This window comes from Parambassis ranga, chromosome 13, assembly GCF_900634625.1.
Source record: "Parambassis ranga chromosome 13, fParRan2.1, whole genome shotgun sequence".
Lineage (NCBI taxonomy): Eukaryota > Metazoa > Chordata > Actinopteri > Ambassidae > Parambassis > Parambassis ranga.
The window spans coordinates 18,521,783-18,535,555 of record NC_041033.1 but is presented as its reverse complement, the minus strand read 5'-3'; the positions used below and the strand labels follow the sequence as shown (position 1 = coordinate 18,535,555).

At 42.6% G+C, this 13,773-nt stretch overlaps 1 protein-coding gene across 5 annotated transcripts in view; it reads right to left on the bottom strand.

The window, feature by feature from the left end:
- Positions 1-13,773, bottom strand: part of nbeab (neurobeachin b) — a 160,531-nt gene that overhangs the window by 78,831 nt on the left and 67,927 nt on the right. Inside the window, exons 22-33 of one of the 5 annotated variants that reach the window (XM_028418798.1) lie at positions 12,729-13,724; positions 11,835-12,052; positions 11,464-11,623; positions 11,055-11,057; positions 10,540-10,720; positions 9,516-9,640; positions 9,224-9,331; positions 8,719-8,887; positions 6,580-7,021; positions 2,725-2,885; positions 1,532-1,661; positions 761-880 (exon numbers count right to left, since the gene is read on the bottom strand). In XM_028418798.1, the coding sequence (XP_028274599.1) occupies positions 761-880; positions 1,532-1,661; positions 2,725-2,885; positions 6,580-7,021; positions 8,719-8,887; positions 9,224-9,331; positions 9,516-9,640; positions 10,540-10,720; positions 11,055-11,057; positions 11,464-11,623; positions 11,835-12,052; positions 12,729-13,724 (2,813 nt within the window). The remainder of the gene's footprint in view (positions 1-760; positions 881-1,531; positions 1,662-2,724; positions 2,886-6,579; positions 7,022-8,718; positions 8,888-9,223; positions 9,332-9,515; positions 9,641-10,539; positions 10,721-11,054; positions 11,058-11,463; positions 11,624-11,834; positions 12,053-12,728; positions 13,725-13,773) is intronic. The other 4 variants (XM_028418801.1, XM_028418799.1, XM_028418800.1 and 1 more) reach the window with 4 other exon arrangements.

The window sequence follows — 13,773 nt, the reverse complement described above, 5'->3', positions numbered from 1 at the left end:
TGCATTAAAATAGAAATTAGACAACTGAAGCAAAGATGTAAATTAAGCAATGTAGTACCTTTGTACCAAGGGCTAAGGCAGAAAAGGAGCAGTAAAAGCCCCGCAGTTGACCCAGTGCACACAGCTAACAGCAGTTAGCCAGACTGTCAAGAGTCCTAGTGAGTGCAGAAGGTAACCAACACATTTTAACCAATGCAAAACAAGCCAGCTATACACGGGAGTAGTGTTCCTATCACCGGAGATGTCAATAAGAAACTGTTTATGTTGTTACAAGCCATGTGAACACACATCTCCCTAGCCGTTTGCATTCTTTGTTGTGATATGTTACCAGACTTTCACATGAGATCACAGTTGCTCAACACTGCAGAAAAGTCCCATATCATCTACACAGTCACTACATGTGCTTCTGCCTGACATTATCTAAGCACCTCACAGAAACTGAGCCGGAGTCATGCAGCCACACACCTCAGATCGTATACAGGCAGAGATACGGCTCAAGCTTAACATATCTCTGCACCTTTGTGTACACACACACATAACAAAGGCAACATCAGGAGAGCTGAAGCTTGTTTTCCCAGCTAAGATGGACAGAACGCAACAGGATTGAGCAAAACCAGGGGAAAAGAGAGGGAGGTTTGTTCTGGATTTGTATGAATGTGTAGTGTAATTTGCCTTCCAGCAACCTGGGAAAACATAGCAGAGGCATGACAGACTAGTGCAGGATGCAGGGGGTCCAGGTGGCTAACATAGATGTCCTTGCCTAAGACACTGGCCTGCACCCCTGGAGGCTGCCTGTAATCCTGTCAGGGAGTTAAAGGGTTTGAGTTCAGGAGGTGTCAGCCTCTGACGTAGTGGATTCTGGTTGACTTCACAAAAGGCACTGAAATAAAAAGACAAAAGAAACCACAGGCAGTAGCTGCTTCATCTTGTTTTGTGACTGAAGGCCTGGGTTATAAGGTATCAGCATAACATAGATAAATATTATCACATTTATTTGCTATTTGGGTGTTTTTTCTGCATTTAAAACATATACATTAGGCATCAGCAGGCTCTGCATCGGGATAGTACTATCATCGACTTCACAGTTACGCTAAGTGATGTCGGTTACTGCTGCCATGGCAACTGAATCTCTATTCCTCCAGCAGAACACATTGAGGCAAAGAAAGAGAGAGAGAGAGAGAGAGAGAGACTCTGGAGGAAGACCTGGGCTCTCAGCAGTCAGTGGGAGAGTAGATCTAAGGACGTCTGTCAAAAACTATTAGAGCAGGAGCGGACGATGAGTCAAGGTCACAACACGGAAACACACACGTGCATAAAAAATTAAGTCACGCTGTGTTCACATTACAACAACCTGTTTTTTTTTATTATTTGTGGCTATTTGATTTGAAGTCATAAAGAAAAGGAAAAAGCCATTGTTTAGTGAAGATGTATACACTGAATTTTAAAGATACACACAAAATCTGGCTGAAGAGTGAGTTTGCACAACAAATGATTAAAAAATGTTTGGTTGAATTGAGCAACCTTGTTGTACCTCATATTTTCTACTGTGTCTTCAGGCATGGGGGCAACCGTCTGTACGGCCGGCAGATTTTTACTGGTGGCTCCATTGACAAAACTGGAGGAAGAGGAAGAGGAGGAGGGCGCAGCTGCATCAGCGGCTCCTGCAAGAAGACCAACAGAAAAATGCAACATTAACACAGGTCAAAAATAAACAAATACATACAATATTTGTGCTTTTAATAATATTTAATACATTTACAAAATTCAAGTATTCATTCAATTTATGCCAGTGGTAACATGTGGGACTATTTTGTCTACTGACAACATATTAAAACATCAAAACCAATTCTTTTTCATGTATTACTTTTGGTTGCAAAGTCAAAATTAGGATGTCGTGACATCAGTTACTCAGACGTGAAACCCTGAGTCACATCCTCTTAGCAGCATACAAACAAGTATAAAATCTTTCTGACTGTCAATGTGAGAGGTTAAAATCAGTGCGAATGAGATCATGGGGTCTGGGTGAGAGCCTGTGGCTTCAGCTGAAAGCACACTTTCACTTGGATTCATTTCTCACATTCCTGCACAGAGGGCTCAGAGAGGGAGAGTTTTTCTTTAATAGAGCACATTAAAAAGGTGTTGGAGCTCCTAATGGTTCTTGGTGTTAAGTGGGTCCTTTCAGAGGCCCAGACTATACGCAAGCTCCGAGGTGAAACCGGCTCAGTGCAGCCGCACTCCAGGGGTAGAAAGGTGACAGCAGGAGGAGGGAGGAGGCAGGCATCAGGCATCAAATCAGGCAGAAACCCACAATGCAGATGAAAAGGTGTGTGTGCAAATTCATCTTTACTATAAAAATTGTTTTGCTGTATAATCCACTCAGAGTAAAACTAAGGATTCCTGGGGACTGTAGGACAGTAGTTTTTATCTGGCAGTGCAGAGCTTTGGCAGACATTGAAAGGAAGGTAAAGAGAGCCACCTAGTGATGACAACAACACCCTGCAAGGGCAGAAAAAAATCACATGATCCAGCAGAGGAAATGGGCTTTGTTTCTATTCTTGGAATGGCATCAATGAAAGAAAAAAACAGACAAGGTCTTTGATGATGAACAGAAAATGCTCCCAATAAGTACACTGGAGGTACTCTGGAGTAGTATTAAAAGATCGAGAGCTGAATCTTGTATTTTTACTGTGAAAGTGCACTTCTGTTCAACTGTGTATGACCCACCCGTGGTGTTGATCATGCTTTTTGGGGTCGAGGAGGCAGCAGCAAAGATGTTGGGGGTGCTCCCAGCTGTCAGCCCGGGAGAGGTGCTGCTGCTGCTGCTTCCCAATGTGTTAACTGCTAGACTGCCAGGAGAGGTTTTCTTCACAGGCACCACCACACTCCTACAGGAAACACACAACACATTTCATTCACACATTGCCAAATAACAAAGTGTGTGAACAGTTTAAAAAAACGTAATAAAAAATATAACCAAACATGAAATGGCCATAACAGGGTCAGCAGAGGACAGTGGAGGAAAAGGAGTATGTCCTTTGTTATCCCAGCCAAACAGGTTCAACATAACATCCTCAACTTATGGTCTGACTTGTGGCCTTCATTTATTCCTAATTATACAGAAACTGCAGGATTATTGTTTATTTTATTTAGTTTTGAAGAAAGGTTGTAGTTTACCCCAATAATATGCAAACATAGGAACTACAATTATGGAAAAATAAGTTAGCTTCAAACTTTAAAATCGGTCTTTCACACAAGCATGGAGCAGAGAGTCTTCCTAGCTCTGTGCAAATGACTGAATGAACATCAAGGACTACCAAATTAACTGTTTAATGAAGCTTCATCTTTCAGTGTAATGCAGGCAAGGCAAACAGACGCACGCACACACTAGTGGTTAAAGTAAATAGACCTGAGGTGGTCCCTCTGCTGTACTCCGCTGTGCTGGGAAGCACTAAAATCATCCCCAACCCAGACTAAACTTGGCAGTTGTTACTAACAGCGATTTGCATAAAGCCTGTGTTCAAACTGACTAAATCACAGCTCACTGAGCATGAGATTTGAGACCTTTTCATTTGGCATTTGCTCTGTACAAAGATGCAGAGCAGAAACTGGTCTTGTGGAGTGTGGTGCATGTAGAAGGTAGATGTATCTGCAGATTGTGGCCTTCTGCAAGGAAACACCTAATTCTTTCAAAGAAACAGAAGCTATTAAGGTATAAAAGATGCAAGAGACTGCCTCAAGTACCTAAAACATCAGAATAATGATACATTTACACATGTAAAGGAGGGACCTAAAACCAAAAGTGTTTTTCCCTTTTATTAAAAGCAGCGGCAGCACAAAACATCACATAGTGCTAAAAATGAAAGGCACAGGGCTCACTCAGGTAAAATCATAAAGAAAATCTTGTGCAGGCTTGAGATGAAAATTAACAGCACAGGGAAGCACAGACACATCACTGACCCCACAGACCTCTGTTCACATGAAATCTGATTGGCTGAGGATTAAAGATGATGCAGTGAACTTGGCCCTGCTAGAGCCATCTGACAGAAAAGAGAAGGAAAGCTTGTCCTTATCAGGTCTGCAGTTGGCCTTTGGGTTTGTGAAGGTGCCAGATAATGTCTCCTCCAATCTCCTGCAGTTACTCTAGGTGACACAGGCCAGGCCTTTGCTCTGTCACGAGCTAAGCCTGTTGTCATCTGGAGTAAATCCCCGGAAATCCTGCCTCAACAAAACAACACAGACTCTTACTGTCTTTTGTTACTGTTTTATATCAGCAGTTCGTCTCATAGCTCATGTAAAAAAAAAACATGCCATAGGAGAGAAATCTGTTTGGAAATGCATCTTTTAAATGTTTTTTCCAACAACGATCGTAGCTACGATGTTTTATTTAAGGAAAGTAACACATCTCAGTTTTCTCTAAAGATATAATATGCAAAAAAATAGATTACACTACAGATCAAGTGACACATCTTTGCCTCATCGATGGTCACCTAACAAGCATACAAGACCAAAATAGTAGTAACATGAAATACATGAAACTTGGATCAGAATCAGTTCAATCAAACACAAGCGTGAGAGAGAGAGTCAAGAGAAGCTTGAAGGCTCTGTGAAATATTAATATCTCCTGGGATACAGCTGTGTTCTGAAGAACACTGATGACAAGTATCATTTATTTAGCAGATCTTCGCTCTGCGCTCCTTTGTGAAAGCTCATCGACAGATTTCAGAACATCAGTAGCATGTTTTGACTGTAGGAACTAGGCGTGAATTTAATCGTGCTTTCCAAATTTATCCCAGCAGAAGCCTGCCCGTTCTTTGGCATGGCTAGGGCGTTACATTACATCTACAGGATGTTGATAAAACATGAACCTCTTTTAATGAATAATTCATTAGCTGAGTGCTCATGAATCATGTATAGATTATCTGGTGCATATTTTATTAATAGGATTGTCTTAATTGAGTTGCAGAGAATAAAGCAAGGATTAATCTCGGGATGAATATTAATGAGGTCTGCAGCTGTGAGAGATGACTGCAATGTAAAGTATAACCAAAGAAATGTTTCCTTTATAAATCAAAAGTAAGAATCTAATCTAATAGCACTTTATTCAAAAATACAAAGAGAGAGAACGGGACAAATGTGCCGTGCTTATATTCTATGTGCAAATTCAATAAAAACTGATATCTCTGCTCTCCATCATGTGAAAACTCAAATATGTAAGGACAAACAATAACTCACAGAGCTAATTTAAAGACTTTAGTGGAGGCGGAAAAGGAGGAAGTGGAGGATTACTGAAGAATTTCTCTACTGTATTCCCATCTGGTCTAATGGAAATCTGGGTTTTGAGCTGTTTAAGCCCCTCCTCTGTGAAAGTCTCCCTGTACAGGGGCCTCTGTGACAACTGCCCGTGTGCACTCCACTTTCAGCCATTTTTCCCTCCTTCTTCTTCTTCTTTTTTTTTTGATGTTGTCACTCCTAATCTATTTTTGCCCTGACAGACAAATGAAAGGCCTGTCCATGGCTGGCAGCTCATTTCGCTGGCAGGTGGCAAACAATTAGACACAGCAAATAGAAGCTGGGGCGACATGAAAAGCATGAGACAAAGTTGTAAATGTGGTCAGGAGGCTTTGTGTGAAAGCATTTCAAAAATAATACACTTTGCCGTGGCGACTCATTTCAGGCTGCCAGGTCCCATTATGGATCTGAGTGGTGAGGACGATGGCTGGCCACAGTGTGGTGCGTGGACACTTCTGTTCAATCTGTCATCAACGCCCAGGAGACCCCCACCCTCTCTCAGCTGTCCCCTCTCCACATACTCCTCCATCTTTTCCCCTATTCATCAGCCTCACCTCAGCCCAGCTCAGCAGCAGCATGCATTAAGGAGAGAGGGGAGGCCCCAATGTGGATCCTGACTCACAGTATGTCCTCTGCCTTCTCTCAGGGGTCTGAGATAACCATGTAGGCGGACACAGAAACTCTAAACAGATAAATGATGTTTGTGCCACTCAAATGACTTCAAGAAAAATTATGATTTTAAAAATGCTATCAGCCATAGGAAACGGGGATCAGGGGGAGCTGAAGCCTGAAATCCCTGCAGGGGCAGGTTTGTAAACACCCAAATCCAGACAGATTACTGTGTGGTTTTATCTAATCCTGGAATGTAAATAAACTGCAGCAGTACCACAATGCTTCAGAGACCCTTTCAAACACAGGAATTTCTTGCTCTGGGGAGTGAACACAACACAAATGGCCTGAAATGAATAATGTGCTGCATGCTACTTAGAAACCATTAGTGGTACTCTGGATAACCAAGATAAACCCCAAGGATTAACATCACCATTTTACAAACCCCTCAAAAGAAAGCTTTGTTATTGTCCTGGTCATCTTCAAGTCTGATTTTTTTTGTGCTTTAATAAGAAAATAACAGGAAGGAAGAAGTTTATCTCATTATCATACTCTGAACAATAAGTTATCAATGAATGCTTAAAAAGTAAAAAGTTACCTCCAAAAATTAGCAGCATTGTAAATTCTGTGGACCGGCAGAACAGAAAAGTGAAGCTATAATATTATTCATTTATTCCTCACCTGTCAAAGGAGTGAAACTGCATGGGCAGCATTGCCTGGGCCTGGGCCTTTGCAGAGGGGTCAGGGTAGGACACGGGCTCCAACCCCGCCTCCATTCCTTCCACTGGTGCCGCAACCAGACTCTTCAAAATCTCCTTGACATTGATGCCCTTGTTGGGCTGACTAACACTGAGGAAGGAGGAGGATGGCTGTTTGAACACCTCCACATTAGGGGATTCAGACAGGATCTCTTGGGACTTCTTCACCTCTGACGACAGTGTTGATATTAGCTCACTCATGGCACTGGGCCCTGCCATGCTGTGGTCCAGGTCAGAACCGTTGAGGATGCTGGCTATCTGCTCCTCTCCGATCCCAGAGTCAGTGTGGGGAAGAGAGCTTTCCATGTGAAGGTCTTCTGATGGCACATGGTGGTCTTTACAGCTTTCAAAGTCAGGGGGGATTTCTATAGAACACACATGCAGAAGATGCCGTTAGCCACCTAAACGTTATTAACTGAAACAAATGTTAACATCTTAGTTAAGTTAAGTTAGAACCAGCCTTTATTAGACAAATCAGTCCAGATGTCAGTGACTCCATTTCTGTCAGTCCATACACTACAGTGGAGTTGAGCTTCACATAATGTGAGCTGTGACTCATCTCCTCCTACCTCAGGTCACCAACTTAATAATCACCCTTTACATCAAGCCTTTTACAGAATTAGTCTTTTTACATATCTACTTAAAACTAGCATAATATTTGTCAAGAGAAGCAAGAAATTGTGATTCAAAACTAAATAATTCAGAGCTGATGCTACTGCATTCCAGCACTAACTTTACATTTCAAGCCAAGGAGTAATTTTAGCATGTGTAGAAGGAGCCACATGCCGGGGCCACTTCTTAGATCTCTTTCCAGAAGCTCTGATTCTCTGGTGAGATTAACTCTCTCATTTTCCTTCTACGCTAATAAAACATGAATCCCTTTTTTTCAGCTTCCTCCTGCCAGAAGCCATATCTATTAAACTGCTTTGACAGAAGAGCAGTTGGATACACTGCTATAATTTTCTGGGGCATAATACACTGTACAATGTACCTTTCTATATACACAAGGGACTCAGTCTTATTATAATCTTCACCATGCAGTGTGTTCACACATTGAAAACAAAGTCTGTGTACAGCAGGGATCAACTTGACCCACCAAAATGTTTGCTGCTATTTCCAGAACACTGCAGAGGTGCCATTCTGGTTCACTCTGACCCAGTGGTTATGTAGATGCAAGGGCAGCAATATTAATATTCATCACATGCCCCCTAACGAGGTCAGCAGGGCCTGATTTAGCCAGCAAGTCGTCTAGCTTCCTGGTCCATCAGACAATCGCCTGCCACATGCCGTCTGGAAAATTCCCCCATTTTCTGGTGAAATTTATGAAGGCGGCAGTGTGCCTCTCTCCTCCCAGCAACCTCTATGATCCCATTCTCCTCTGGTGGATTGCTTGCCTAATGGGCACTGACAGATGGGGCTGAAAATAGCAAGCCTGGCTCCACTGCCCCAAAAACCCACAGTAGTTGGCCAGCACACTGCTGCTTTCTCATCTCTCAACTTCTCACTGCTCATCTTCTCTTTCTGCATTTTCTGTATGTTCCAAGTTCTTTGAATTACGCTTCTGTTGGCCTACGTCCTCTTCCTCCAGTTCCTTTTATTCACTTCGCCTCTTGTCTGAATGAAAGTTGATAAACTATGCTCACTCATGCATTTCATAATAGCAACTTGGCAATGCAGCAGACAATGCCTCAAACCTTTGTGGGCAGCTACTGATCATCCTTTCATGCGACACAATGTATGATTTATGACTTGAGGCATACACTAGCTTTTATTTCAGAGAGATGGATTATTCAAGTTCACAGTCACCATCTCTGGTACAGGTCTGTTTGCTTCTACACTTAATTCTCTGTGATGCAATTAGCAGAGCCCATGAATAAATCATAGGTGAGCCAGTGGAGTGCAGGCAGGGTATCCCTGTTATTTTACTAAATGAGCTCTCCCAAGATGGACCAGAGTAACTGAGGAGACTTAATATTTAAGCATATCACTTGCAGTTGCCTCAAACTATGATTAGGTGAGCTGAGAATTGGAGGTAAGATAGGCAGGACGTGGCTGTTAACACCTTTGCTGGATGGAGAGTTGATTTCTTGACGAATGGAACGGCCTGACTGGCTGCTTATCCTGGCAGTTTCACGTTGGGGTTCCAAGATGTCACGGTATTTGGAGACCATGAGGACAGAGATGAAGTACACCACAGCTAAAGCCAAGAACTGGGCTTGTTTACTGTCATCCTGTAAAGAACAAATGTAATTCTGTTATAGTCAGAAAATTGATTTCACACAATCCTGCTGCTCATAGAAAAAACACTTTGCAAACTATGTAAACACATTTAAAGCACAGCCATATCTCAATGCTTTAAAGTATGGGGTTTGGTGAAATATACTCAACCAAATTCACATATGGGTGCCTTGTGTTTCTCCCGTTGACTGAAAGGTGTTGCATTACACACCAGTGTGTCAGACAGAAAGAAAAAAAATAATCCTATTTTCACCTAGGCTACCTGCAGCCAAATGTTATTGACAGACTCATAGAGGACCTGCTCAAAAGCACACATAGTCCTCACTCACCACATCACGGAACACCACAGCACGGAGTCGATTGATGTCCACATCCTGCAGGAGGCGATCCGGGTCCTTGATGGGAGACAGGTTACTAGGCAAAGTCTCTATAGCTGTCTAAAGCAGAGAGATAACATGATATGACATGCTACTCTGCTTGAGCTCAATTTAACATGTTTTTTTTTACATAAATTTAGTAATTGAGTTTATATGGATTGATTAAAGCTATGGGTTTAAAGCTGATTATGAGCATCATCAGAGCATCATCAGTGTTCATTAGTTAGTCGACATCAGTTCTTACCTTGCTGGAAGACATGGCATTTTGCAGGATTTCCTGAGTCTTGTTGTTGGGAATGGAAGACATATTTCCCCTTTCTCTGTGTCTCTGCCTGCACTCCAGGCAGCTCCTAACAGCCACACAACACACTGCACACACACAACATACAAATAGGCTCTCATATCAATATTAAATGGAAATTAAACAGTTTATAACATGCATGACCTCTTTAAAAGTAATCAGCCATCTCTAATGACTATTTGTTCCAGGCTGACGGCGAAGAGGGCAAGAGTAAAATCAGCAGCCAGAATGATTTCACACTCAAACCAGTGATGAGAAATGTTATGCTTGTAACAAGGACACAGTGAGGTCTGAAGGCTATTTCCCCCCATCCCCCGAGAACAACTTTGTCCACAATGAAACAAACACAACCTTGCAAACACATAGACCCACAGGCGCAGAAAGACATAAACACAGATACAGTGTCCACTCATGTTCTCACAAAAACTCTAAAAGACACATGGATTATCGATGTTGTGTCAATTAACTCTTACAAAACAAAGGATTTTTTTTAGCAGTTTTTACAAGATCTCAGTTTTATACGAAGACACATTCAAACACACACAAACAGACACAAGGCGAAGATAGTCTCACAGAGTCCTACGTAACACACTAATTGCAGACACAAAAGGGTACCATTTTCAGAAAGAACCTGATTGCACTGCAAATGATTCTCTCTGCTTATTGTGAATTCCAAAATAAATACTGTCATTTCCACTGCTGGAAGCTGCACCAACCCCCTGCACATTCTCCAGTTTAGTCTACAATTAGCAAAGGATTCTTCACTTAATTAGCTTTGCCAATCAAACAAAAGGATTTTAAGGGATTAGAGGATTTATTAGAACATGTAAAGAGAATACTATTGTTTTTCAACTTGTTCATTTTCCTTTGTATAAACACCACATAATGGATATATAATTCAACCACTACCCTGCTGCACTGACTGCCATTCACATCTACTGCAGCAAATATACAATTGTGACCTTACCAAGTCTGAGGCACTGGCGCATCAGTCCGCCAGATGACATGTTCTTCTCTGCCTCAATCTCACTGAAGTTGAGTGAGCTTGAGAAGACCAAGACATCTACCATGACCATGAGACGGGACAGGAAAGTGATGGCGGTCTCTGAGGACATGCCCTGTGTTGCCTCGATGTTGTCCAGCTCCGTCTTGCACAAGCAACAAAAGAGAGACATGATGTACAGAAAAAAATGCACATATAAAATGGCTTCTAAGACACATTCCGTGCAATTGAACTACCATTACACAACAGAAATGTGCAATAAATATGGAAATGCCATATGCATATTACACATAAAAATGCAGTAGCTGTTGCTGCTGGATTTACAACAGAGAGACACAGTGGCAGGTCAAGAAGATGGAAGCAGCATGGGCCATTATTATTACAGCATGTCAGTGTGAGGATGGTTTCTGAGTTCAGCTGACAGCATCGATACTAACATCTTGCCAAATGCTTTTGTTTGGATTGTACCAAAGAGGCACTTTCTGCAAAAATATCAAGAGAGTTTTTAATGGATAAAAAAAGCCATCTGCAGCAGTCCAGAGAAAGGAAAGTACATATTTAGTATTTGCCAAGTATTAAGCACAGGCTGTACTTACTACAGTGCGAGATTTAGACAGACATTAAAATACAGTACAGACTAACCTTGGTACTAAGCAAACATGAAAGACGCACAAGATTGTTAAATTTTAACCAGCATAAGAAAATGAAATCTTACAGCCTTACAGCACAGTGAACCTGAACATACAAAGTAAGGCAAAATCAATACACCCAAGTAAGCCTTTCCCCCCACATACTGTACTGTTGTAAAAACCACAGCTATGCATCACGCAGTTATAGTAAACTACCACTAGATGGCATTATTCCCCTTCAATGAAGTCAGTGAGGCACACTTACAGAAGGAGAGGTGGCCGCTGAGAGAAGAGGCAAAATCCCTCCACAAGCGATAATGATGTTGTCGACCATTTGAGAGATTAGATGGATGGTGTTGTGGACAAAAATGATGTTCTCATTACTATTCACAAAGTCCATGACAGATTTAGTGGAGTGGCTGCAGGGAAAGGTGAGAAAACAACAAGATTTAAGTGATTTAATATTGTATAAACCAGGGGGCAAAATACAGTTATGGAATGTATATAACGCATTATACTTCATATATGCCTGAAATAATAATAATAAAAGTTTGTATATTGATAAAGAGGGAGAATCTGGGTACTACTACAGGCTCCCTGTCTCAAATGCACATCAAGTACTTCACACACCTCCGCCAGACATGGACATCACTCTCCAGTGCAAACAGCAGGTCAGTGAGCAGTCTCTGGTGCATGGCTGACCATTTGAACTCTGGGATGCGGAACATTGTGGTGCGTGGGCCAGGGCTGAACTGACGTCGCTGTTCCTCTGTCATGGGCGTCCCTCTAAAGCCAAGGTCCACACGGATGTCCCTTTCCACCTGAGTGACTAGGCGGTCGTGCAGACTCTGATGAGAGAACCGATTAATCAATGACTCTGACAACACATATACAGTCACTGTCCATTATGAGAATGTACACAGACTAGATGCATCCATAATCAGATATAATGCTACTGTCATACCACTCACTAAGAATGATAAATTGCCAGATTAAAGTGAGTCCTTAGAAACCCTCCTTCTGCCTGGAGGTATAGGAGGAAAATTTAAACTCAATGCAACCTCTAAGATGAATGAGTCAGCAAGGTGCCGCAAAATGCTTGTTTAAAAAGCAGTGGCAATGAATTCAACATGAGCAATTATGCAACAGCAAAAAGGTTTAAAAATAAACTCTGCCTCCCACTGGCCCTCTACCAGTGACCCAGTCTAGGCGAAAGAGCCTGACCTCTGAGAAAGAGCACAGCTCATACGAGAGGAGGGGAGCAATGAACAAATCCCAGGCGATTGTTGCAGAATAATGCTTTGTCTATTTCTGCCCTCCAGTTGGCTAAGCCAACTATTCCAGCAGCCCAGTTTCCTGAGTCTCAGAGGGATGAGGTCTGATGTGCACCAGGCCTTCCTGTCCCCATTACAAGCACAGCTGGTGAATAGTATTATCACTGTGGGTGTGTTCATGTAGAACTCTTCACTCTGGGCCACGCTGGAGCTACAGTTTTACTTGTACAATAGTTTTGTTCAGACTAACCTGTGTGGTTGCCGTTGTCTGAATCTTCTTCATCTCTTTGTCTTTGCTGTCGTCTGATCTCTCTGTGTCAGAAGTATTGTTCTGTGCATCTCCTGCACCCCTGGTTTTAGCAGCCAATATGTCTCCTTCAGATTCCGCCGCAGCTGTTCCCACAGCAGCGTCTGGGCTTTTGGAGGAGGTCTCAGCCTCAGCAACAGGCACAGAGCTGATACTCTCCAGGGCTGTCTGTAGTTCAAACTCATCCTTCTCCAGGATACTGGGTAGGGAGCTGCCTGTCATGTGAGCTAGAAGGCCCAGTTCATTACTGGCACTTGTGTGAACTGGCAGCTCTGGGCTGGGCAGGACCAGAGGCTCAGCCGGACTGAGATCAGGCAGTAACTTGTCCTCCATGCTGCCTGCTGCCTTGCCAAACAGGAAGGTGTTGCTCTGAGGGAGGCTGTCCTTGTCATCATCCAGAGTAATAAGTGGGGCTGCATTTTGGTCATCCATACTGCCTTTTGGCAACAACACACTGCTGACGTTACTGCTGAACTTTTCAACAGCAGCACAATAAACATTATCCAGTAAAGAGTCTACCTCCACCAGTGCTCCATTCTCAGTTACTCCGAGAGTTTCAGAGGACAAGTCCATATCATCCAGCTTCACCTCTGTAGCCTCCACCTTTTCAGCCTTGATGTCCACTAAAAGATCATGAACTTCAACCCTAACCCCATCAACTGTTCCCTCAGTTCCTTTGAAGCCCTCTTCAGGTGTCTTCCCATCAGCAATCAGGTTGCGCGAGTCTGCACTTTCGTAGTCTGTCTCACTCTCTGGTGTCTGGGAGTTATCATCTATTTCTCTGATCTCAATCACACCCTTAATGCCTGAAGCCTGTGCAGATAGACCAGAGATAGTACTGACCAGACCCTTCTTCCCTTTCTTAATATTTTCCTCCTCCTGACGCTGGTACTCTTCATACATTTTAGCCAAGTACTCCTTATGTGCCTCATATGTCACCTGTAAAAAGATCAGTGGTATAAAATATTTACAGAATCAAACGACAGTG